This window comes from Lacerta agilis, chromosome 6 (assembly GCF_009819535.1).
Source record: "Lacerta agilis isolate rLacAgi1 chromosome 6, rLacAgi1.pri, whole genome shotgun sequence".
NCBI classification, from domain to species: Eukaryota; Metazoa; Chordata; class Lepidosauria; order Squamata; family Lacertidae; genus Lacerta; species Lacerta agilis.
The window spans coordinates 51921232-51946933 of NC_046317.1; the positions used below are offsets into that span (position 1 = coordinate 51921232).

Below are 25702 nucleotides of genomic sequence, written 5' to 3' on the forward strand. Positions count from 1 at the left end.
CTCAAAAAATAAAAGTCATTTGGGAAGGAAAATAAAATTTTTCCAACAAAAATATTTTTTGGCTTGAAGAGTTCCAACGCAATCACAACCTTAAACCAAGCCCAGGGCTGAGCGCTGAGGTGGTCAGACTTCCTGACCACACCAAATAATTAAGGGTGGTAAAAACAAGAAAGGAATACCAGTGGCATCATCACCAAACCAAGTGAATGGACATTAAAATGTGAAATGGCAAATACCTCTTCAATAATTTCTCCTTTAATACCACTTTGCACCATATGATGTGAACCAACTGAAAATAAAACTACAAGAGCAAATTTCTGGTGTGATGTCCGCTGTGCGTCTGCATTCTACCAAGACAGAGGAACTCGATCTGGGTTTTCGCCACATGGCCAGCAGAGGGAGCCGCTCACCCATGACTTCGCTTCCTTTCGAGGCATACCGGTAGTTTGTTTTTGTCGCACCTGCAAAGGTGGGTATAAAATAAATAGAAGGAAGGGCAGATGCTTCGCCGGGATCTCTGCGCATGCCGAAGAATCCGGAGCATGCGTACTAAGCAAGCACCGTGGGTCTTTGCTATCCTTTTCCGGGATTTGGAAGCGACCTTGGCGGGGCCCCGGAACCTGGATAACAAAAACGACGAGCAGGTTGGGGAAGCTGGATAAAGCTTCGTTATACAGGTTGCAGGGCAGGTGGCTGCGGGCGATGTCTGGTGCATGGCGGTCAGGCGGCGGACTCGTCCCTCCACAGGTCGGTGCTGGCAGGGAGGCGGGGATGAGTAGGGGGGATGCTCATGTGGGGGGTGGATTTCCATCTCCGTCGATATGCTGCACCCTGGGAGAAAAAGAGGGGGCGGTCTCCTCCGCCACCAGAGCCCCCATTGTCCCCTCCTAACGTCCCAAAGCCCCCCTTGTTTGCACGACTTAGCCCTCAGATTCCTGCCCAAGAGGTAGGAGCCCCGCTTTCTATTTTTCCTTCCCGGACGCCTTGCAACAGCTGCCTGGCAGGCAGAAATTCGAGTGGAGATCTCCCCGACTGTGTGGGGAAGCTGTACCTGTTGGGTTTCTGCCTACCATTCTGTGATTCTGTGGGGAAAGGTGGCTGGCTCCCTTTTCTGGGAGGGCTTTTGCGTGCAAGCAGAGATGAAGTGACCTGATCATTTCCCTTCAAGCGTGCTGCGTGCTGGTAAAATGTATGGCCAGGAAAAGAAAAGAGAAAAGTGACCACAGGTGGTTTTCTGTGGAATATCTCCCAGCTCCTTTCCCGATTGGTGTGCTCTGGTAAAATCTCTCCCAGTTCAGCATCCCTCACCTGCATGGAGCCCCAGTAATACCTCTTCAATCCAAATGCTATCACTTCAACCGTGATTTAGGTTTGGTTGCTGAACCCTCATCTATAACCCTTGGTCTGTTAATGTACAATACCATTTGTACCACAAGAGCCATGCTAGTAAAATTTTAGAGAATACAACAGAATTCACCAAAATCAATTCTGTCATTTCCCTCTTTCCTAAAGCTTTTCACAAAAAAGTAAAGCTTCCTTCCTTACAAGTTCTGTTGATTTTATTATATGTTTAAGCAAAGAATATGGAATGATGCCCTTCAGGAGGGTACTTTAAAAGGTAAAGGTAAAGGACCCCTGACAGTTAAGTCCAGTCGCGAACGACTCTGGGGTTGCGGCGCTCATCTCACTTTGCTGGCCAAGGGAGCCAGTGTTTGTCTGCAGACAGTTTTTCTGGGTCATGTGGCCAGCATGACTAAGCCACTTCTGGCGAAACCAGAGCAGCGCACGGAAACACCATTTACCTTCCCGCCGGAGCAGTACCTATTTATCTCCTTGCACTTTGACGTGCTTTCGAGCTGCTAGATTGGCAGGAGCTGGGACCAAGCACAGGAGCTCACCCCGTCGCGGGGATTCGATCCGCTGACCTTCCAATCGGCAAGCCCTAGGCTCAGTGGTTTAGACCACAGTACCACCCGCATCCCGTCTGGAGGCTGCTTAGAATATGCCAATTATTTTCCTGGCAACAGGAAAGGGGAGAGGAACACAAATGTATACTGTAAAAAGCAAACAAAAAAACAGAATTTTATGTAGCTCCATGGCAGATCATGCAGAATGTCCCAGGTTCAATCAATATATGGCATCACCATATAGGTCTGGGAAAGACCTCAGCCCCTGAAACCCATGGAGAGCCACTGCCAGTCAATTTAGAAAATCCAGAGCGAGATGGTCAGACTCTATAAGGCAGCTTTTTGTGTCCCAAATTATGGAACAGTAACAGAAAGGAGAATACTTCCAATGCTAGCCTGAGTCTCTTCCAGTTGTATGACTTACCGGTAAGTTTCACCACAGGAGGTGTGGGGGTAGTTGAAATGGCTTAATTGACCAGATTCAGTTTGCAGACTGCCAGTTCATCACTCCAGACTGAAGTTAGTGCTATGCAGGTATTGTCTTTCATGGGTCTAAGGGTGTAGTTGTGCCAGTTTATGGACCAAGAAATTTTGACAAGTCAGTAAAGCTGCAGTCTCATGTTTACAACATTGGCCAGCCAGATATCTTTGGGGAAGACCACAAGTAGGACATTAAGCCAACAGTACTCCCCTGTTATTTGACCCGTATCAGAGGTAGGCTATCTCCGAACATGGAGATTTGTCTCATGACGAAGAGCCTTTGGTAGACTTACATTCTAATCCTGTCCAAAGAATTCTACTCAGATTACTTTTTATATGTGTGAAGAATAAATTTATATATAACTTGTTGTTTATGTTTTAGTTCTAACATGGAGAACCATCTTATATGTGGAATACATGTCTAAGGAGCTGCCACCAGAGCACAATGGAGAGCTTTGGCTTACAGGCAACAACCCTTTCTGATGGAACAACAGCCTATTTTCAGCAAAATGCTAATAGTGAGTAACTTTGGTGCTGTAGTGGCTGCCTTCTTGTGGTTGGTGAGATTGGGACTGATCCAACCATAAGATTAATGCTCAAAGTACTACACCTGTAGGAATATCTTTGGACATATACACTTGGTTAAAATATTTTGTTGGGCAAATTTATAGTGGACAAATAAATTAAAGATAAAAACAGAGTAGAGTTTAATGTGGTTTTAATGTTGTGCTTTTAGAAAGAAGAATGTTATCTGTGAGCCCTGATTAGTCACAATATGTGTTTGAATGACCAATATGGTACAGCTGCAACAAACAAAGCAATTTGACATCTAACTGCCACACTGAATTACAAACGGGATATATGCTACAGAAACAAGAGTGGAGTAAAATGTTCTATTTTTAGGATGCCTCAGTTGGAAAGTGGTTTCTTACTCAGTGATTATAAAGTGTTTCCCCTGGAATCTCTATTTAACCAAATGATGGAAAGGAGAACACTCATTTCCTTATTTAAAACCATTACAATATCTTTTTTTAATGATGTACATAATTGATTGCAAAAGGCTATTGGCGGAAGAGTTCTGTTTATTTGTTTTTAAAGTAATGTTTATGTTTCTCTCTATTTACTGACATGCCAATTCTTGTACCCAAATATCTTATAATGTAGGTAGATCTTGGACATGGTTGCAGTTTTATATATATATACCTGGACATAAGTCTTATATAATTCATTAAGACTAATTTCTGAAACAATATACTTGGATTGCACTGTGAGTCTGCAGTTCAATTCATGTTGCTTTTGAATTTACCTTGCTTCTGAATAAACATGCAGAGACTGAGCTTCCGAAAAGCACTTTGCTTTGTAAATTATTTTCCTTGATAAGAGATTTTCAGGTGAGCCTGGGTGAACATGTTGAATCCTTCCAGTAGCACCTTAGAGACCAACTAAGAACAAACTTATTTGGTCTCTAAGGTGCTACTGGAAGGAATTTTTTCTTTTTTTCTTTTGTTTTGACTATGGCAGACCAACACAGCTACCTACCTGTATGTTGAATCCTGTTAACCTGGAGGGCTTTTTCAATGCTGTAACAAATTGTCTTTGCATCTGTTTCAGAAGAGAAGTTAATTGAAGGGCAAGTGATTGAACTTGAAGATGGTTCCACAGCTTTTGTCCAACAAGTAACATTGCAGAAAGGTTAGGAGTAATTGATGTACAGCAGTGTTTTTCAACCTTTTTTGGGCAAAGGCACACTTGTTTCATGAAAAAAATCACGAGGCACACCACCATTAGAAAATGTTAAAAAAATTAACTCTGTGCCTATATTGACTATATATAAAGTAATTCTCTTGAATAGGAATCAAATAAACACAAAGAAAGTATTTTATAATTACTCTATTATGAAATAGTAAGTAAACAGAAATTCTTCTCTCCGCTGCTGCGCACACTGTGCTTTGGCGGGAAGGAAGTCGGAAGATGATGTCAAAAAACCCACATACCCCCCATACCCAGGACACAGTCCGGTGCCCGCAAAAGAAAAAAGATTTTTTAATGGAAAATTCCAAGAAAATACACGTCCTTAATAGTCTTAAGCCAATTTCAGGCTATGTTCACTTCACTTGCCAAACTGCACTCCCACTGAACCGCAAAAGGAGGGCTGCAACCATCATAAACGCAAGTTTCCAGCATCCATGCTGGCAGCTTATGGAGGGGGCGGGGAAGGGCCCACGTCAAAGCGACGGCAAGGAGGAAAATAATACTATTATACCGACACCCTGTATCAACGCAAAAGATTTTGCCTAGTTTTTCTGTCAATCTAATTGGATGTTATAGCCGAGATACTCAAAGCAATTAATTAAAAAAAACCCGCATAGGAAGCGCACTTCACATACTTCGGGGCACAAAAGTTTAAGCAGGCGCGTGTAGAAGGAGAAAGGGGGAGGCCGCCGCTCCCTTTATTAGAGGCTCCTGGAAAGCGCGCCAACGAGCAGGCAGCCGGCAGAGGAAGAGCAAGCAGTGGTAACTGCCCTTCACGCCCTCCGGCGCCGCTTCTCCACCCTCGCACCGCCCTCCCTCCGCCGACGGCTCCGCCAAACGCACCACCGCGGTGCCGCCCTCGCGGCTTCTTCCCTCGACCAGCCCGCCCATCTCATCGCTGCCTCCATTTTGCCCGCGCAGCGTCAGTAGCGCCGAAGGGCGGGAAAACAAACCCCGCCAGGTCCGGCCACAAGCCCCGTCTGCCGTTACCCCGAGGGGAGTCCCCTCCTAGGCGCCGCGAATTTAGCTAAGCGGGGCCTCGAAAAGAGCCAAAGAGAGGCGTCGCTGCGGTCTCTTCTCCACCCGCGCCACTCACCTCCACCGTAATGGCCATACCGCGACATCTTCACCCGAGTAGGGGGGGAAATCCCAACCATCTCCACGGCACACTAGGCAACATCTCGCGGCACACTAGTGTGCCGCGGAACAGTGGTTGAAAAACACTGATGTACAGTATACCGATTTCAGAAATTTGGGGAGCTTTCACTGCTTTTTTCTGTTTGCAATTTTCTCTGTGAGTGAACCTCCTGTGAAAATTTGTACCAAGCAGTAGTGCACTTCTCACAGTTAGAGATGCATATTTCAGGTGGAAACTGTAAATCCGGGGGGGGGGGGGGCGCTTTCATGTAGAGCAGATAAAATGTGCTGGATTTCAACAGGGCTGCTAATGAGTAAATTTGCCTAAGGGCATCTGTTTTGGACCTGCTTGATACTAATCTTCCACAAGAATAATAATTTGTGTGTAAGCTGTAGCATTGCAGTGCAATCCTGTTCATGGTTACTTAGAACTGAGATTCATTGAGTTCAGTGGGCAAACTCTCATTTTGGTGTGCCTAGAGTTGCAATCCTATTCATACTGCCATGGGGGTATATACCATTGTTTCCATGAGAAAACATGCATAGAATTGAGCTGTTAGTTTGATCAAATATACATCACAACTTAAATACTCTGAATTTCTTATCTGAGACCCATGTTACACATCATGAGGTAGACAGGTTGTAGATTTCAGTTTGTAGAAATCTGGACTGTACTAATTCAGGTTGGAAGCTGTGTGTTGTTTTCCTTTAATCCCCAGAAGGCAGTAGGCTTCTGAATGCCAGTTGCTGGAAATTGAAGGAGAGAGTGGTCTTTTGCTCACATCCTGCTTGTAGGCTTCCCATAGGCACCTGGTTGGCCACTGTGATAACATAATGCTGGATTAGATGAGCCATTGACCTGATCTGACAATCTATTCTTACGCCTCCATGTAAAAACAGATACCATATATACTCTGAGTATAAGCCAACCCGAATATAAGCCGAGGCACCTAATTTTACCACAAAAAACTGGGGAAACCTATTGACTCGAGTATAAGCTGAGGGTGGGAAATGCCAACAGCGGCAAAGGCAGAGGAGGAGGAAGGAGCAGGCCGAAATGAGATTAGACAAATTAATATACAACGTTTTTGCGCCATCGCAGCCCCACAAAACAGTGGATGCGTGATTTTTTTGGTGCAGGCTGTAGCCATGGACATGCTATGTGACCTGATGGTAAATTTGCGGTGACCCAATGCAAAAGTCCTGAGGATCCTTGTGCTTTTACCTTCCCCTGCTCAGGCAGCCTCCTTTATTGCTAGTCCCTTATCTCCCTCCGATTTCTTGCAATCAGCTGCTGAGCGGGAGGCAGCCTCTCTCTCTCTCCGTTCAGCCAGCTGCACAGCAGCAGCAGCAGCAGCAGCAAGGAAGGCACAGAGGGTGGAAAGGGCAAGTGGGAGCCACGCTTGCTCCTCTCCACAGCTCCCCCAACCTGCTTCTTCTGCTGCTGCTTCTCCGCCTCCGCAGCACCCCTCTCAACCGCGCTCCGATCCCTGCCCTTGCGAGAGAGGCGGGCGGTGGTGGTGGGATCAGCGGCTCGAAACGGGCTGCTCCTTCCCCTACCACCGCCCGCCTCACTCGAGTATAAGCCGAGGGCGGCTTTTTCAGCACCAAAAATGTGCTGATGAACTCGGCTTATACTCAAGTATATACAGTACCTTGCGCGTGGTCAAGAAGGGAGAAAGGTTCCTCTCCCTGATGTCTTCATTCATCACATGGAAGAAGCTTTGCAGTGGGAGGAGTACTGAATACTAGCTGTGATAATAGGCTGCTTTGCTGCCTTTTTATGCAATTAGACATTTCCCCCCACTCTGTCATTGAACTGACATGGACTGGCTTCTCTTCAAGGATTATAGAGCAAAGGCCCTGTAGGCCTTTGAGCAAACCATGGCTAGAATTCTTGAGTTGTTCTTGTAAAGTCAGCTTTGTTTACTTTCTGTTGCATAACAACCTTACGATGCATGGGGTTTATTTTTGTGTATGTTCTGATTTGTTCTGTAGAGTCCATCACATTTGAAGATGGTCAGCCAGTAGCGTTGGAAGACGGCACTATGGCTTTTATACATCATGCTCCCCAAGGTAACAATTAGTCTTTGAACCTTCCTTTCCACCTGCTAGGTAAAATAATTCATACACAGTGGGTAGTATTCAGTGATAACGAGTAGATTTATTAACGTTAATAAATGTTACTAACTTCAGTTAATTCATTTCAGTGCATCAACTCTGAGTATAACTTAGTTGAATGCAACCCAGCACTCTAATAAATGTGATCACAGCTGTGTGTGTAGCTATTGGGCTGGAATCAACTAAATTGTTGCACTAGCAGGAGCCAGTGCAACAAGTCCCACTAGCACAATGGGGCTTCATCCTCCCCATATGCCTCCCAATTGGCTCTGGGGGATTGGGAAAACTTCAGAACAGTGCATGGGGGGGGGGAGACGGGAGCTCATGCTGTCTGGGAAGCAGAAATGCTTGTGCTGACAGAACGATCATAATATTGTGACACTGAATTCCTCCCATAGTCTTTTAAAACTTACAACTCTGTGACATAGAATATTTATTGTTACCTCACCCTGAGTCAAGTCATAAAACAATTCAGGTTAGTGATGAAAAGAGAGAGCTCTGAAGGAAACTCTCGCGGGGGGGGGGGGGGTGGAATCAGATGTGCAGACAGGTGGTGTGGCTCTTTGCATCACTGCCAAACCTTGAGTTAGAGAACAGAAAGAGTCAGCAAGCTTAAGAGCTCTGTCCTCCCCTCTCTCAGGATCAATCCTGATTTGGAGAGATAATTGAAGGCTACCTTTGACTGGTTTGGATATCATGGTAAATGGTGGTTTAAGGAAACTAGAGTTGTAAGGGCAAGTGCTTGAGCATATCACTCATTCTTGATGCTTCACAGTATGGTTTGGTAACAGGGAATGTGTTCTGTTTCAATATCTTATCAAATCATTTCCCTGTAGCCATACAAAATGGTCCTATCTAGATTGACAAATAACTACCAAGCAAAAATAATTCAGTAGATTTTTCCTTATTGCTCTGCAAACAATTCAAGGATGTGTAGAAATCATTCTGTGGTGATTGTATAATGATTCCACGCAGCTTTTGGTTGTGGAATGTGTTTTATGTTGCAATTTTCAGCCATAAATAGAGTTGGATTCTATTGGTGTATGCAATGATTGAATTTTGAACTGCCGTGAAGATTTTGCCATTGATGCTTTTAACTCTTCATCTTTTTGCCAGCTCTAAATGATCAAGAGGTAGATAAGTAGCAATTAGAGCTGACATGTGCTACTACAGTGTTTGTGGTCCCCTCCAGAGGGTTATGACCCCAACACCTTGGAAGCAATCCAGCTGGAAGATGGATCCACAGCTTTCATGCATCGTCCTGTCTCCCTGTCAGTGAGCAGCACCACACTGACAGTGCAAGCAGATGTGGGACTGGAGGAATTGGCTGTAAGAGAGAAAGATGATTCCTTTGAACTTGATTCCATTACTGCCCTCAAGGACTATGCCAGTAAGGTGAGGATATTATTCTGCTTCTGTGGAAGATGCAAATCATCCTCCTTTGTGATTCTGCAAACAGAATGAAATACCAAGTTTCTAGAATGATATAAGTGAGTCCTCCAACATTATTTGCTTTCTGAATTAGGAAACAGAGGAACAGGGAACTATAATTACCTAACTAGGATTCTACACAAGATGAGTAGTGCATGAGGTTATGATCTTGGAGCTGGGAGGCCTATGTATACCCAGCCACTGAAAGTGGCCTTAGACAATTCATTGTCACTGTGCTCAACTTCCCATCTCGAAAATAGTGGTTGTCTGCCCCTTGTATTCTGATGCCCAAAAGACTTTACTACTTCCATTAATTCAGAAATTACCAGGGTATTTGGAAGAGACTTACCTTGCTCTTCTGTTGCAAGATACAGACCCGATTGTAACTTTACATATGGCAAAATTTCTGACCTCAGTCCTGACACTTAAGAAACGCAATGGTTTGCTATATACAGTTTGAAATTTTAATTTAACTTTTATCATATTCTACTCAGCTGAGTATTTTTTAAGCTATTTTATTGTTAGTAATTGTAAACCAGCCTGTGATGTTCTGTTTCTGTTTTTGGTTGTTCTGTTTATGGGCTTAAAGCCGAAATAAAATGAGTTGAGTTGAGTTGGGTAAATCACGTTGCACATGGCTGCTGAATGTATTAAAAAGTATTAAATGTATTTATTTCAAGCATTTATATTTTGCCTCTCCATCAGTATTGGCCCCCAGAATCTGGCACTCGTGACATCAATTCTCCTTGTCTGGTGACATGACTCCACTTTTAGAGTATGTGTGTTCGTAGCAGATGGAATGGTGACTTGCAGGACTTAACTTCTTTATGTTGCTTGGCAGGACTTCCACGAGGAGGAAGTGCAGAGCAGTGGGAAGGAACCAAAGGTTCCTGATAGAGTTTACCGCTGTGCTTACAGTGGTTGTAGCCGCCTCTTTACCACATCTCATCATTTGAAGGTATGTCATCATTGTAAGCTCACAATATTGCCTTTTAGAGGACTAAAAGCTCAGCTGTACCTATAATGGGAAATCATTGGTGCTGTGGAAGAGACAGTAATTCACCAGTGCAAGCTTTAAAAAAAGTATTCTTTTGGAATAGTTTTTAAGAGGCTGGATCTGATGCAGTGAGGTCACAGAGAGCCTGGGTACAAACCTCTTCTCAGCCTCTATATTTTAAATTTTAATCTGTTTTAGTATTTTCACTTTTTGTACATTTTAAGGTAAAGCTGTATTTCCCCCCCTGTTTTTCTTGTTTCACCTTTTTGTAAACAGCTTTGAGGTTTTTTCAGTCAAGAGGAGGTGTATACATTTTATGAAATAATTAAAGATAAATATTCCAAATTGGAATCGCCCCATTCAGTTCGTCTGAGCCTTCGCTGTCTTCACAGGTGCATGAGCGGGTTCATACAGGTGATCGTCCATACAGATGTGACTTCTCAAGCTGTGGGAAAACCTTTGCTACAGGTAATGTTTGTCAAGAACAAAAGATGATCTTGTTCAAGTGGAGTTATGCAGGTCTGAGAAGGAAGATCTAAATGTAGCAAGCTGAGGACTATTGATCCTAAATGGATAACAAAATTGAACTAAGTACAAGGTATAGTTCCTGGTGACCCAGGCTACTTAGCTTACACAAAGCTTCTTTTTTGTATTTAAATTTTTTATTCAGATTTTGTTCAATAATACATATATCCATTTAATCAAACAACAAAATATAATCATAGGTAAGGTATTTAACGTATTGATTTCTCATTGTTATTATTTGTATCTGCTTTTAATAATGTTTTCTTATAAAATAAACCATTTTAACATCACAATACTATTTTTCTTTGCTTGATTTATACCTCCTTTAAATAAAAAGAAAAAAGAGGAGAAAAAATTATTTCCCCCCACCATGAATATATATATATGACTCCCTTTTAATTCCTTATGCATAAGCATACATATTCTAAAAACATGAATGTACATACGGTAATTCTTTAAAATACTTGTCTATTACACTCTAACAACACTTTGCATCCTTAGCTTTATTTTCCAACACATTATCTTTCATTAATCACTCGAAAGCTGGCATAGTTAATGAGTTGTTACTTTATTTTTGAACGTATTTCTTATATCCATCCCATTTTTCATTAAATTGTTGCTTTGATTTGCCTCAAAGACTATTCATCAATTGGGCCATCTCTGCATATTCCTGTACTTTATCTTGCCAATCTATGGTTTTTGGAGCCTCCTGTTCTTTCCAACCTTTAGCCACAAGGATTCTGGCCGCAGCCGCACTTCCCTTGATTTTTTATTTTTTATTTTTTTGGAATATCCTTATCAAGTATACTGAATAGCAATACCTCTGGTCTTTTTTGAAGGTTATTCCCAGCATTTTTTTTTAATTCATCATAGATCTTACCCCAAAATGTCTTAGTTTTCCCACAGGTCCACCACATGTGGAGCATATCGCCATTGTTCCCTCCGCATCTCCAGCATACATTCGCCAAGTGTTTATACATTTTTGATTATCGGGGGGGGGGGGGTTAGATACCATCAGTGTGCCATTTTTAATATATTCTCTCTAATATTATAATTCACTGCAAATTTCAGAGTCACATTCCATACATTTTGCCATTCTATCATCATGATTGGATGACCTATGTCTTTAGCCCATTTTGTCATGGTGGTCTTTACTTCTTCATCCATAACCTCATAATCTAAAAGAAGTCTATACATTCTTGATATTATCTTAGTTTTATTATTTAATAGCTCTTTTTCCAATTTAGAGATCTCCCAATCAAATCCAAACAATTGATGATAATCTAACCAACTAGAAAAGAACTCTTTTATATCTTCGTATCTTTTGAGTTTTATTTGGCCATTTTCTTCTATTAGTAATTCCTTATATGTTATCCATTTCGTTGTCATATTTTTCTTCTTAACTGCGATTACCTCCAGTGGCGAGACCCATTTTGGGTTTTTTGGCTCTAGATGTTTCTTATATTTGTCCCACACCTCGTATAGGGCATTTCTTATGATGTGATTTGTAAAGCCCTTATGGACCCTGGTTTTTCCGTAATTAGGATACGCATGCCACCTGAAACGGGTGTCATGCCCTTCTAAATCCAAAAACTCTGGATTATTCAACAGACACCAATCCTTCAACCCATAACAGACATGAGGCATCATAATACAACTTCAGATCCGGAAGGCCATACCCTTCTCTTTCATTGATATCAATCAAGATCTTATGTTTTACTCTTGGCCTTTTCCCCATCCATATAAACTTTGAAATTTCTGCCACTTTTCTATACATCGGGATTTTCCTATAATAGGCATTGTTTGGAATAAAAAAAAGTATCTTAGGCAATACAGTCATTTTATTAACCGAAATACGGCCTAAAAAAGATAATTTCAATCTGCTCCATATCTCCAATTGTCTTTTGATTTCTTCCCAACATTTAACTTAGTTGTTTCCGTATAAATTTATATTCTTTGCCGTTAGCCATATTCCCAGATATTTTATTTTATTGTATATTTTTATTTGTGTTATTCTTTCTATATCATCTTTTTCAGTTGGTTGTATATTTTTAACTAATAATTTTGTCTTATTGAGGTTTAGCTTAAACCCTGAAACTTTACCAAATTCTTCAATTATTTCCAACGCCTTGAGGAAACTTTCTTTCAGTTGTTCTGTGGTTATAATTAGGTCATCAGCGAATGCTCTCAATTTGTAACTTCTGCATCCCAATCTTATCCCCTTTATATCTTCCTCCTCCCTGATTTTTTTACGTAAGATTTCCAATATCAAAATAAATATTAATGGGGAGAGAGGGCATCCCTGCCTGACCCCTTTATTAATTTCACAGTCCTGTGTCGTTTTCCCATTTATTATAATCTTAGTTTTTTGTTTCGTATATATGGCTTTTATCCCTTTCCTATATTGTTCTCCAAAATCCATTTGGGTTAAGAGACCCTTCATAAATTTCCAGGATACCCTATCAAATGTCTTTTCAGCATCTACCACCATTAAGGCTGCTGGCTTATCTATTCTTAAATCTAAATATTCTAATATACGGTATTTATAATATTCCTGGTGTTACTTTGGATATGCCTTCCAGGTAAAAAACCTGCTTGGTTTCTATGAATGATCTGCTGTAGTATTTTTTTTAAATCTTTCTGCCATTATATTTGCATACAGTTTATAATCGCTGTTCAAAAGAGATATGGGCCTATAATTTGTTATTAACTGATGGTCAACTCCTGGTTTTGGTATTAACATAATTAGGCTATCCTTCCAAGAATCCAGCATGCGTCCTTCTTTCAATATGTTGTTCATAATATTCTTAAGCGGATCAGACAATATATCTTCCAATTTTTTTATAATAAATGGCCGAAAGGTCGTCCGGCCCTGGTGATTTGCCTATTTTAGCTTCCTTAATCACCCTTTGTCTTTCGTAAGCTGTTATGGGAGCATTCAACACCTCCTTTTGATCTTTCGTAGGTTTTGGAAGATTATTTCATTCTAAATATTCTTGTACCTCTTCTGTTGTTTCTTTTCCTTCCTTATACAGATCACTAAAAAAGTCAACGAATCTTTTTTCTATTTCCTCCGGATCACTTATAAAATTTTCCCCACTTTTAATTCTATTGATCGTCCTTTCCGCCTCTCTTTTTTTAAATTGCCAAGCTAATAGCCTTCCTGGTTTATTTGCATATTCAAAAGCTTTTTGATTCATTAGTTTTATTTTCCTTTCTAATTCTTCGTTTATCAACATTGAATATTGGGATTGTAAGATTTTTATATTTCTTTTTAATTCTTCATTTGTAGGTTCCTTATATAATTTCATCTCAATCTTCTTAATCTCTTTCTAACACTTCTTGCTTCTTTTTTTGCTTTCTTCTTTTTTTAATTGAATTTTGTTGGATAAAGAAACCTCTAATAACGGCTTTGCTAGCATCCCATACTACTTTTTAAGTCCGTACCTTTATTTAAGTTTAATTCAAAAAATTCTTTTAAGGTCTTTTTGGCTTTTTCAATTATTTTTTCATCTTTCATAAAGAATTTGTTTAATCTCCATCTTATAGATTTTCTCTGTCCCCATCTTAACGTTACATCTTAACGTTATCATCTTAGGTTGAATTTCAGTTTTCTGTATTTTGATAGTTAAATCTTTTGTTAGCCAGACTGCGTCAATTCTTCCTGCCGAATTATTGGGGAAAGAAAAATACGTAAATTCTTTCTTTTATCTGTCTAAATCTGGATTTACCACACCAGCTTACACGAAACTTCTAAAAATCAGTGTGCTGCATTTTGGGAAGTCTCTTGGAGTTGCTGTGCTGCTTGCGCCATCTTGCCACGCTGCTCACCTTGCATAACCTTTTCCCTTGCAGGTTATAGCCTGAAGAGTCATGTGAGAACCCACACGGGTGAGAAGCCATACAAGTGTCCAGAAGATTTATGCATCAAAGCCTTCAAGACTTCTGGAGACTTGCAAAAACATATCCGGACACATACCGGTATGTCCCAAAGTGTTTATTATTTTAATTCGGGGCTAGCCCAGAGTAGAAATCTTAACTGGGGGAGGGGGGTGAGACAGGCCCAAATACTCCAGAAAGAGGCAAAAGGGCTACTAATTTGTTTTTTGTCCAGATTCTGTACCAAAGAATTCCATAATTTTAATCTAGAATAAATTGTGCAGATTTATATAAGTGTATTTCATTTGTATAATTTTTAGTATGGGATTTGCAGGCACCATTTATCAGCTGATTTCCCATGCTTAGCACTTCCCAAGTATGACAGTTAGATGATTGGCAGCAATTGAGAAGTACTGCATACACTCCCCCTCCCCAACATGAATCATAGAATCATAGAGTTGGAAGAGACCACAAGGGCCATCCAGTCCAACCCCCTGCCAAGCAGGAAACACCATCAAAGCATTCCTGACAGATGGCTGTCAAGCCTCCGCTTAAAGACCTCCAAAGAAGGAGACTCCACCACACTCCTTGGCAGCAAATTCCACTGATTTCAAACTGTGTGGGCGAAAATAGGTCACCGAATGTCATGTGACATGAAGTGACTGATACCCACCTGCCAAACCTGTCCCTCAGGTGTGTGTGGATCCAGCTTCCCACCTCCGATCTAGAATGAGGCACTGTTCAGGTTGTAGCTGCCTAAGGAAAAATGATGGAAGGCCTTTCAAGCTGTCATGCTCATACTAGCTTCACATACGACAGTTGGCTCTTTGACACCATAATGAAGATGGAAGACCTCTGCCCAGCCTGACAAGGTAGCATTCTCACAATTACAGTGTAGATATATTGTGCACTTAAAGGCAAGAGTGTCTTAAAATGTCAGTGCTATCACAGGCTTGCTAAGGATGCCTTCTCTCTCTTCCCCTAAAGGCGAGAGGCCTTTCAGGTGCCCTTTTGAGGGCTGTGGCCGCTCATTCACCACCTCAAATATACGCAAGGTCCACATCCGGACACACACTGGTGAGCGACCATATATGTGCCCAGAGCACAACTGTGGGAGAGGGTTCACTAGTGCCACCAACTTCAAAAACCACATGAGAATCCATACAGGTAATATTTGTGTAATATGTGTGTGTGTGTGTGTGTGTGTGTGTGTGTGTGTGTGTGTGTGTGTGTCTTAATTTTCATATTTCATTAACGGTAAACACCATACAGGCAATCCTCAGCATGGTATACTTTCACAATCTGTGGGGGTGGTGTCATTTGCTTGAACTTTATTATGTGTAACAGACCATCCCAGTGACACATTACTGCATTGGGGGGATCAACATGGAAACTATACTAGGCTAGCTTGCTTGAACCAGCTGTCATCTGTTAAGATGGCCAGTTAAAAGAAAATACGTGTTGAACTACCAGTAGAATGAGATTTGAAGCCCCCTTCCCAATTGCTTAAAGTACTCTTGCAGTGTAATCCTGTATCTTTTTGAAAGTAAACCCCACTATATTCAATGGGGCTTATTACCTAGCAAATGTGTTTTGGGATTGCAGCCTTTGCTTTATGCCACAAAGTGAGAGATACCTACTCCTTTATATTTGCTTCTTCTTATTTCCCAGGGGAGAAGCCATATGCGTGCCTGGTGCCAGGCTGTGGGAAGCGCTTCACTGAATATTCCAGCCTTTACAAACACCATGTGGTTCACACACACTGCAAGCCGTACACCTGCAACACCTGTGGCAAAACCTACCGCCAGACCTCTACGTTGGCTATGCACAAGCGCACTGCGCACGGGGAGCTGGAAGCTACAGAAGAGAGTGAACTGGCCCTCTATGAGCAGCAGATGAGAAGTGAGTAGGCACTAGAGTTCCCTGACCACTGGTCCTGCTAGCTAGGGATCATGGGAGTTGTAGGCCGAAAACATCTGGAGGGCCGAGGTTGAGGAAGCCTGCCTTAAATGCTCCCTTCTGTTGTTCCTGCCCTACCTTCAGAGAACTTTTTCAAGGCCGTTTCAATGCCCCCACTCCAGTAGAGCAGTCTGCTGAATCTCCTTTCCTTGTTCTCCCAGTTGCCACGTTTGATATGCCTTCACTGAAACACCAGTGTATTGTTTCTGTGAAGGTGGAACACGAGGAGGAGCAGGAGGATTGCAGGGCTATGCCAGTGACTCTCGTATCTCAGGATGGAGCAGAGCAGGTATGGAGTCTGCAGAACTTGAAACTAAATCCACAGAGGTAACAACTCTCCGGTTTTGTTACCTAGGACAGGTCAGATCAGATAATCTTTACCCTGAAAATGCCCTAATCCTAAACATTTGCTATAGTACATCTGCATGCAACATCTACTTAAATCATGTTAGCCCCATCCTTGGTACTTAGTTGGACAAGGGTTCTAATCACACCAGTTTGGGTGAATGAACATTGCAGAGCAGGGTTTAATTTATCTGTTTATTTCATATAATACATACACCATACACTTGATTGTAAAATAAACCCCTCAAAGTGGTTAATATCACAGAGCCAGGGATAGCCCCACATTGGACAAAAGATTCCTTCATTGCAGGGGGTTGGCTAGATACTTCTCATGGTCCCTTTCAGCACTACAATTCTATTACTCTATTACCATATCTTCCTATTAGTGGTGATGTAGTCCAATTTTTCACCATTTGCATTTGCAAGGAACATTATGATTTCAGGTGAAGAACATACCTGTGTGAATGAGCTCTTTGTCACTTGACTACTTCTATTCCTCATGCTCCCGGCCCATGAATCGGCTTGAATCTTTTTCTTTTTAATCTGTAGCCTGCAATTTGGCCTGACTGCATTTTCACCTGCTCTTTGCAGGTCAGTCTGTCTCCTGAAGACTTGCAAGTACTTGGCTGTGATATCACCATGTTAACACAGAATGGCACAGCAGTATCAGTACCCCGGGATGATATTTCAGCAAGTGGTACAAATGTGCTGACTATGATTGGCGCCGATGGGACTGAAATACATCCGGTACTCATTTCTTCTAAAACTTTTGACATAGTCTGGGAAAGTGTTTTTTTTTTTTTTTTAATGTAATGGTTGTGCTGATGTGATACTTTTCAGGTTACAATAGTCACTTCTGGGACAAAGGCATCCGAGGATTTGCCCACAGCATCCATCCACCACCAGCAGCTGACAGTGCTAGCAACAGCAAAGGACACTTATATTGCAGTTCAGGTACTTCATATACACATCTTGCTTAGAGTTTGCAGGCACAGGTGTTTTTGTCATGTTGGAAGAGAGCCTCTTGTCCCCTTCCCAAAGGATGCATATAGGTGTTGAGTCTGACCTCATACTGCCCTTACCACTATGCAGCAGAAGCCACATTTTTAGGGCATTGATTGACACAGAGACCAGCTAATCATGAAACTTAACTACTCCTTCTTGGCCCTTGTTTCAGTCACACAGAGCAGGTTTTTAAGTGTAAAAATAATTGAGCACCAAACAAATATTTGAGTGGAGAACATGCAGGCTCTTGAAAAGCTAATCAAATGGGACAGCCATTCTGAAGCATCAGGTGGAGGAGCAACTATTAAAATTCAGTTTGAAACCAGATACTTGTGTTCTTTGAGTAGTGAAGTGGGAGAGCAGACACTTTTTTTTTTTTAACTTGGTAACTTCCACCTGGGTTTCAGACTTCTTTGTTCCCCATCAATTACGATAAGGAGAAAATGCCTTTGTTGTGAATTTTTGTAGAATGTTTAGGGATTTCAAAGACCACAAAAAGTACTGTACTCTTTTCATCTTGTAATTTTAGGATTTACAAAGAACACATTAATTGTCATACAGAGCAATATTACTGTATTGGTCTGAATATAGGTTACACTTTCCCCCAAAATCTGGCTTGTATAAAATCTGAGTGCAGCCTATAATCACACTCTTACAGGTAAGGAAGCTATGATTTCAGAGATCTCATTTTAGGGCTGTGATCTCTTTTGGGGCACCTTATATTCAGACCAGTACCATAAGTAGCTATCCCTTGTAAGCACGTATAGAGTAGTGTCATTGATAGCACAATCTGATGCAGAAGTCTGTCCATTGAGTTAAATGGGGTTTCCTCCCAGTTAACTATGTATAGCAGAGGTGGGGACCCTCTGGCCCTGCACCAGGCTTGGTTCACCAGGGGGTCCAATTTGGCCTGTGATTTCCCCCCCCATCATGCCTATCAGCTTATGTCATTGGTAACATCATCTGGTGGGTGGAAGGACAGGCTTTAATTCTTCATTGGCTGAGCACCCAATTTCCAGCAGGGAACAGGATTGTGCAGCAGGATTGCTTATCATTTGAAAGGCGTTAAAGTCCTTTGCCTTGTACTCTAAGTGAGCTGGGAAGGGGCATCTTAAAGCTGAAAATGGCTCTTTGAAGCAGCATCCCCACCTCCATTAAACAGTAATGTTTAAAAAAAACATGGAAGGCTGCTTCAAAAAGTGCTTTGACAAAGCTCTTTAAGAGGCTCGGAGTACAGGAGCTGTCTTAGAAGAGGGTGATGCTGCTTTGAAAACAGGTTTTGCAAAGGCTTTAAGATATCCCCTTGTGGTCTCTGAGGCTCTAGGGGCATCAGGGGTTTGAAGGGGGAGTGTGGGGAGACTTGCAAAGTTACAAAAGGGATTTTGATAGGTGGAGGCCTCCACCCTCTCCCAGTTGTGAGGTCATAATGACAAGTGGGTAAAATTTGGCCAGCGAGATGGATTCTGATCAGGCTGTGACCTGCAGAGCCAAAGAATATATTGTATGTTCACAGCAGACTGTTTTCCTTTTGTGCCCCTTTTACATTGCGACCTATTTTCTTTTCCCACCATGCAATTACTTCATTTCCACATAACTTCCTATGCTGTTTCTTCACTTCCCCGTTGAGCTACTTCTGCTTCTGCATATCTACTTCCAAATAATGTACAGTATATATAGTGCCTGCTTATAGGTGGTAGCAACTATTTCAAGGTAGTGTCTTAAAATAGTTTATGTGTGAAAGAAAGCCAGCAGTGGTTAACTTTGCAGCCAATGTTTACTTTGAAAAGTTACATGTCTTTAATATTATCTTTCTCTCTGCCAAATTGCACTTAGATGCTTGCTTGGAGCCAGTTCGTAGGCCAGAGATTAGCAAGTGGACAGTCCATTCCCAAATCCATCTCCTTGGATAATGCTGGTTGGCTCTTCAGTTGCCAGAGACAGAGGGTGTCCAAAAGTTAATGATGTCTGTGACAATATGGGGCAGCATCTAGTGAACTTGTTCCACCAGTGCACCATACCCAACCAGTGTACAGTCTGCAGGCAGGGCTGTTTGTGAATATGTTCTTAGTGCTAATCTCATATTACTATTATCACTTTTCATCCATGTACCTGACCATCACTTGTGTGTCTCCTAACTGAATACATATTTTTCTGCCATTTGTGTTCCTTTATTTCACTTGGGAACACAAGGCAACTCCAAGCTGTCATTAGGCAGCTTCAGGCGATTGATTTGGGGTGTCATGAAATGTTAGCAGATTATTGATTATTCTGATTTATTATTATATATTTTTACTGCCAGGGAGGGAAAGAAGTGCTTGTGAGATTTTCTGCCTCAGGCCTCAAAATTATTTGACCTTAGGTATTAGTTACCATGACTTGGAGCAGTGGGTGGTGAAGATGGGACCACAACTCTGTTTAACTGCCAAGCAAATCTGAGACTGATGCCGTCTTTTTATCTTTCCAGGTAAAAGAGCAGCAGAGCTCGGAGGATGCCATTAGTGTGTCAACCTCAGCAATTCAGCAGGAGTCTGCAACTCTTAAGGTATCCACATCAAACAGTGGGTGCTGAGACCTCACATGGAGCTGGAGCAACTGAAGCTGGATGGACTGCTGGAGTCTTCAGAACCTCCAACTCAAAAGCCAAGTGATGAGTACTTATCCTTCTGGACCTGAAGAGAGCCCTTAATATTTGCTGCCATCTGTCCGGCATGAATGAGCTGATAACTGAGAAACACAGATGGTAAAGTTACATGAACTATTGGATGAGACTTTGTTTAGAAATATTTCTCCTATAAGTGCTACAACATGTTTTATGGCCTCTTTAAGAAAGCCTTCCCTTAACTTTCTGAGGTGGCATCCGCACTATCATTCTGGAACGTTCTAATTTCTGCTGAATGTTATTGGAGGAAGCACTTGTATGTCATTTCTTGGAGAGCTAGAACAGCCTTCATAAGATTATGGGACTTGCATGGCTGGGGAGATTTATTTCTTTGAAGTTTTTAGCATTAAATGTGTTTTTAGCCATAGAAAGTTCAGGAAAAGGAATTACGGGTAGATGGGTGCTCTCTACTTTTCCTTACCTCAGATACATGGGAATAGAAAGTGTTGGCACAGGAGCAGTCACACACTCTCTGAGCAGAACTGAAATGTACAGTACCGGAGAAGGACAAATATTAATGTGATGGCTGTGCTCTATGCATTTCCCCCCAATTATTGTGGTTGCTTCCCAGTCTCAGCAAGTGGAATAGACTGAAGCAGATGTGCAAAGGAGAAGAAACAGCTTTGTAGTACATTTTATTTGCCTCTTTCACTCTCTGAAATAACAGAAGACTCTAAATGTGTATCGAATAAAATTTTGGACTTGATGTTTTCGATTTTCTCAGCAGTTGCCTGGATTTCCTTATTAAGGAATTGAGACATGAAGCAGAATGTGCCTACCTCCCTGTTCATACTTCACTACAATAAGCTGTAGAAATGTGTGATCCAGTTAAGCAGCCAACAGAGATCCCTACTGATGTTACCATACAGGGTTTTAATCCTGTTGGGTCCTCCTGAATGAGTGACAAGTCAAACAGCATTTCATTCTGTGAGGTTGATCTATTGTTTGAACTGCTCAAAATGTTCATTTTGCATATAGCTCATGCAATTGTATTATTTTACTCATTTTACTAAGCTGTGTTGGTATGAATATAAGAGACACACCCAGCTCAAATAGTACTGCACTGTTCTGTTGCAGTTACAACATGTGCAGTGCTGTCTTTTCAAGCCTCCCTAGACCATAATTGTTTGTTCTTAGAGGTGTTCAGGCCTCTTTTTTATCTTTGTATGTTCTTCTGGCATTTAAGTTCTCAGACTAAAACTCAGACAAGGTTCATAAACCTGGAACACAAGTGGACCAAAGAGCAAGCAATATTATGTACTCCAATATTGACGCATCCTTTAGATACAGAACTTTTTAGACTAGTAAGCCCAACTCCCTCAAATATTTTATTGGGGTGTGTGTGAAGGGACCTCAGCCCATAGGAGTTGGCTCTTATGCTACAGTGAGGGGGGAAAGTATTTGATCCCCTGCTAAATTTGTCCGTTTGACCTCTGGCGAAGAAAGGACCAGTCAACTCTGACGAAGAAATGACTAGTAGCTGTGAGAGACAGAATAACAACAGGAAAACACCCAGAAGACAAAAGTCAGAGATTGATGTGCATTATAATGAGTGAAATAAGTATTTGATCCCTTTGCAAAAGATGACTTAGTACTTGGTAGCAAAACCCTTGTTGGCAATTACAGAGGTCAGACGTTTCTTGTAGGTGGCCACCAGGTTTGCACACATCTCAGGAAGTATTTTGTCCCACTCCTCTTTTGCAGATCCTCTCCAAGTCAGGAAGATTTCAAGGCTGATGTGCAGCTACTCAAACCTTCAGCTCCCTCCACAGATTTTTGATGGGATTAAGGTCTGGAGACTGGCTAGGCCACTCCAGGACCTTAATTTGCTGCTTCTTGAGCCACTCCTTTGCTGCCTTGATCGTGTGTTTTGGGTCATTGTCATGCTGGAATATCCATCCTCAACACATTTTCAATGCCCTGGTTGAGGGAAGGAGGTGCTCACCTAAGATTTGATGATACATGGTCCCATCCATCGTCCCTTCGATGCAGTGAAGGTGTCCTGTCCCCTTAGCAGAAAAACACCCCCAAAGCATAATATGTCCCCCTCCATGTTTGATTGCACCAACTGTTGTCACCTTCTCACCAAGCTGCTTGGCAATAGTCTTGTAGCCCAGTCTAGCCTTGTGCAGGTCTACAATCTTGTCCCTGACATCCTTGGACAGCTCTTTGGTCTTGGTTATGGTGGCTACTTTGGAATCTGCTGGATTGATTGCTTCTGTCGACAGGTGTCTTTTGTACAGGTACTGTAACGAGCTGGGATTACAGGTAAGACCTCTCCCTTACAGCAGGTGCTTCTAATCTCAGCTCATTACGTACAGCGAATATACCAGGTAGCCTGACACCTGGTTGATAGGGGATCAAATACTTATTTCACTCATTATAATGCACATCAATCTGACTTCTGTCTTCTGGGTTTCTGGGGTTTTTCCTGTTGTTATTCTGTCTCACAGCTGCAATAAACCTACCATTAAAATTATGGACTGGTCATTTCTTCGTCAGAGGGCAAAAAGAAAACTGGGCACTATGGTTTGTTAAGGGCTGCTGGGAATTGTAATTCCGTGTGGGTGAACTATGGTGCCCAGAATTCTTTGAGGGAAATAGTGCTTTGAATGTGCTTTAAGGGTATATATACTGTAGTGTGAAAGAGGAGAGCGCAAAATATGGTCTGAAGCTCAACATCAAAAAAACTAAGATCATGGCCACTGGGCCCATCTCCTCCTGGCAAATAGAAGGGGAAGAAATGGACGTAGTGAGAGATTTTACTTTCTTGGGCACCATGATCACTGCAGATGGTGACACCATTGGTGACAGCAGTAACAAAATTAAAAGACGCCTGCTTCTTGGGAGGAAAGCAATGACAAACCTACACAGCATCTTAAAAAGCAGAGACATCACCTTGCCGACAAAGATCCGTATAGTTAAAGCTATGGTTTCCCCAGTAGTAATGTATGGAAGTGAGAGCTGGACCATAAAGAAGACTGATCGCCGAAGAATTGATGCTTTTGAATTACGGTGCTGAAGGAGACTCTTGAGAGTCCCATGGACTGCAAAAAACATCAAACTTATCCATCCTTAAAGAAATCAGCCCTGAGTGCTCACTGGAAGGGCAGATCCTGAAGTTGAGGCTCCAGTACTTTGGCCACCTCATGAGAAGAGAAGACTCCCTGGAAAAGACCCTGATGTTGGGAAAGAGAGAAGGGGACGACAGAGGATGAGATGGTTGGACAGTTTTCTCGAAGTGACTGGCATGAGTTTGGCCAAACTGCGGGAGGCAGTGGAGGATAGGGGTGCCTGGCATGCTCTGGTCCATGGGGTCATGAAGAGTCGGACACGACTGAACAACAACATACTGTAGTGTGTAACATTGTTGTTGTTGTTCAGTCGTTCAGTCGTGTCCGACTCTTCGTGTGTAACATAGCCTGAGTTTAACTTTCCCTTCAGGAAATTCAGAGCTGGAGCATCCTCATCTGATGGCCTATGCTTGGAGACGAGTCCTATTGCATATTGTAAACTGCCTTGAGTATGCTGAGGGGTGGGCAAGATTAAAACAATTTTTTACAACAAAATTTTGCCAAGTAGAAAGAGGCCCAGTTCCCCCAACAGGTGGCATTAACCGTGAGAAAAATACATTTATGTAGCCCCATGAAATGAGTAACCGGGCAGGAGATTGCAGCCTTGAGGAAAAAGAGAACGGATGGAAAACATGAGCGACATGCCAAATCTGAATGTTGTTGGACTCGAATACAAATTGGACTCCTGCCTTTAAAAAAAAAGATTTGTATTCATTGTTCTTTGCTCAGTTACACTGAACAATGAAAAGGGGGAAGGAAAAAGAGGGAGAAGGTGGCGCGCAAGCTCCCCGAGCGTCGAGGCAACAGGAGGCGCTGCGTCTCCAGGGCGCCCTCGCTGCCGGCTGCGCGGCGAAAGAGCGGCGCGTTTCCTGAGCGGCCCGAGGGAGGATCCTCCTCGCCGAGCCAGCAGACTCTGTCCGCGGGGCGCTCGAGCCATGGAGTTGCGAGCCGAGCTTCTAAAGTCCATCTGGTACGCCTTCACCGCCTTGGACGCGGAGAAAAGCGGCAAAGTGTCCAAATCTCAGCTGAAAGTAAGTGGAAGCGGGGCGAGGGAGAGAGAAAAGGCGGCGGAGGCGGCTGCCTTCTCCCTCAGAGCCCGCGGCGGGCTTGGGGAGCGCACTCCGCCTGCCCCCAGCAGGGCTGCCGGGCGCTTTGGGAGTCGGAGGGCAACTTCGGGAGCCAAAAGGAAAGACGCCCCCCCCCTCACAGCTGTGGTGGCGACTTAGGGTTGTGTGATTGCTCGTGAAGGCGGGGGATATCTAAGGAGTCGTGTTCTTCTCTTTTTTAAATAAAGGGAAGGGATAAACATTATGCACTTAAATTTTCTGGTCTTTTAAATATGCCTTCCCCCTTTCTCTGCATTGGGGTGTGTAAGCATGTGCGTGTTAGAAATAGTCATTTGCCTTCTTCCTGTTGAATTTCCTCTGCCCTTTTCGGAGGCAGCTGGTTGCAAATACTGCTTTCCTACCCACGTTCTCTACCGATCTCATAGCTGGCTGCTTTTAAAATGGGGCAAAGTTTGTGCAAAATGTGGGTTCTGCCCCCCTCCCCTTTTTATACAAAAATCGTTTCTTTCTCTCTTCTCCTTCGCGGTAATCTCGTTGGGTGGGCATGATAGATCTTCTGCTTGAGTAGACAAGACTCGCTTTCTTTAAAGGGGCAAAATGAAGAAGAGCAAAACGCTTCCTTCCTTGTAAAATCCTAGTAAACTTTGAAATAGCAACAAAGGCGGTGCTTTGAATTACAATGTGGTCGCTGGGATTTGCTTAATCACAGTTTTAGGAGCGGGGGAGATGGCAGATGAGATGCAAATGCATGCAAGCCGAGCCAAAGTAGGGCAGAAGAGATCTGAGGAACGCTTGGTGCAAATAGTGGCGACACCTTGTGAAATCAACACAAGCCGATGAGCGTAAGTGATAAAGGCTAAGGCTGTCTTCCTGCACTGCTCTTACATAAAGTGGCAGCTGAACCAGTGGGCAAACTCTTTTGCCCCCTCTGGACCACCATCCTTAGCCCTTGAGCCGTGCCAAATGAATGTAAATGCTGGGCAGCTGCCCGGCATCCCCAACTGTTTGCAGAGAACTCCCACGTTGCTGTTGCTGCTGCTCTGTTTTTTTATTCCTTCCTAGAGTTTACCCAGCAATGCCACAGCGTCTCAAATTTGCTTTTGCTCCCGCAGATACTCTGTGTAATAATAACTTCCCTGTGAAGGTTTGTTATAGCCTTACACTTAAGCCCCTTCCCGGATTTTTGCACTTTCCCCCCAAGTTCATAATGATTGGTCACGGTTTACCCAGGACAGGACACTTGGAACAACTAAGTCTGGGAAAAGATTCTTTTTTTTTTTTTTTAAGCACGTTTCTAAGACTAAGCCTTAGCTTTAACTGTGCAGCTGTACATGACATTTGAGAAAGTATTTGCTTGTGTGCTT

At 42.6% G+C, this 25702-nt stretch overlaps 2 protein-coding genes across 6 annotated transcripts in view; both read left to right on the forward strand.

Annotated features, from left to right (window-relative positions):
• The first annotated feature begins 627 nt into the window (after positions 1–627).
• ZNF76 (zinc finger protein 76) lies at positions 628–20912 on the forward strand. 4 transcript variants are annotated; one of them, XM_033152660.1, is made up of 14 exons: positions 633–747; positions 2770–2905; positions 3999–4079; positions 7275–7352; positions 8590–8792; positions 9670–9786; positions 10218–10293; positions 14206–14331; positions 15217–15396; positions 15901–16131; positions 16350–16477; positions 17125–17280; positions 17374–17487; positions 20003–20912. In XM_033152660.1, exons 2-14 carry the CDS (start codon positions 2794–2796, stop codon positions 20105–20107), a joined length of 1707 nt encoding a protein of 568 aa, XP_033008551.1. In that variant the 5' UTR covers positions 633–747; positions 2770–2793; the 3' UTR covers positions 20108–20912. The 4 variants fall into 4 exon arrangements, with proteins under 4 accessions (XP_033008553.1, XP_033008552.1, XP_033008551.1 ...); XM_033152663.1 differs by having other exon boundaries at positions 634–747; positions 8514–8792; XM_033152662.1 differs by lacking the exon at positions 15217–15396 and having other exon boundaries at positions 628–747.
• Positions 20913–24117: 3205 nt separating this feature from the next.
• The window catches only part of DEF6 (DEF6 guanine nucleotide exchange factor), a 43974-nt gene continuing 42389 nt past the window's right edge, over positions 24118–25702 (forward strand). The window contains exon 1 of one of the 2 annotated variants that reach the window (XM_033152664.1): positions 24118–24302. In XM_033152664.1, the coding sequence (XP_033008555.1) occupies positions 24207–24302 (96 nt within the window). In that variant the 5' untranslated portion in view covers positions 24118–24206. The remainder of the gene's footprint in view (positions 24303–25702) is intronic. The other variant, XM_033152666.1, reaches the window with a different exon arrangement.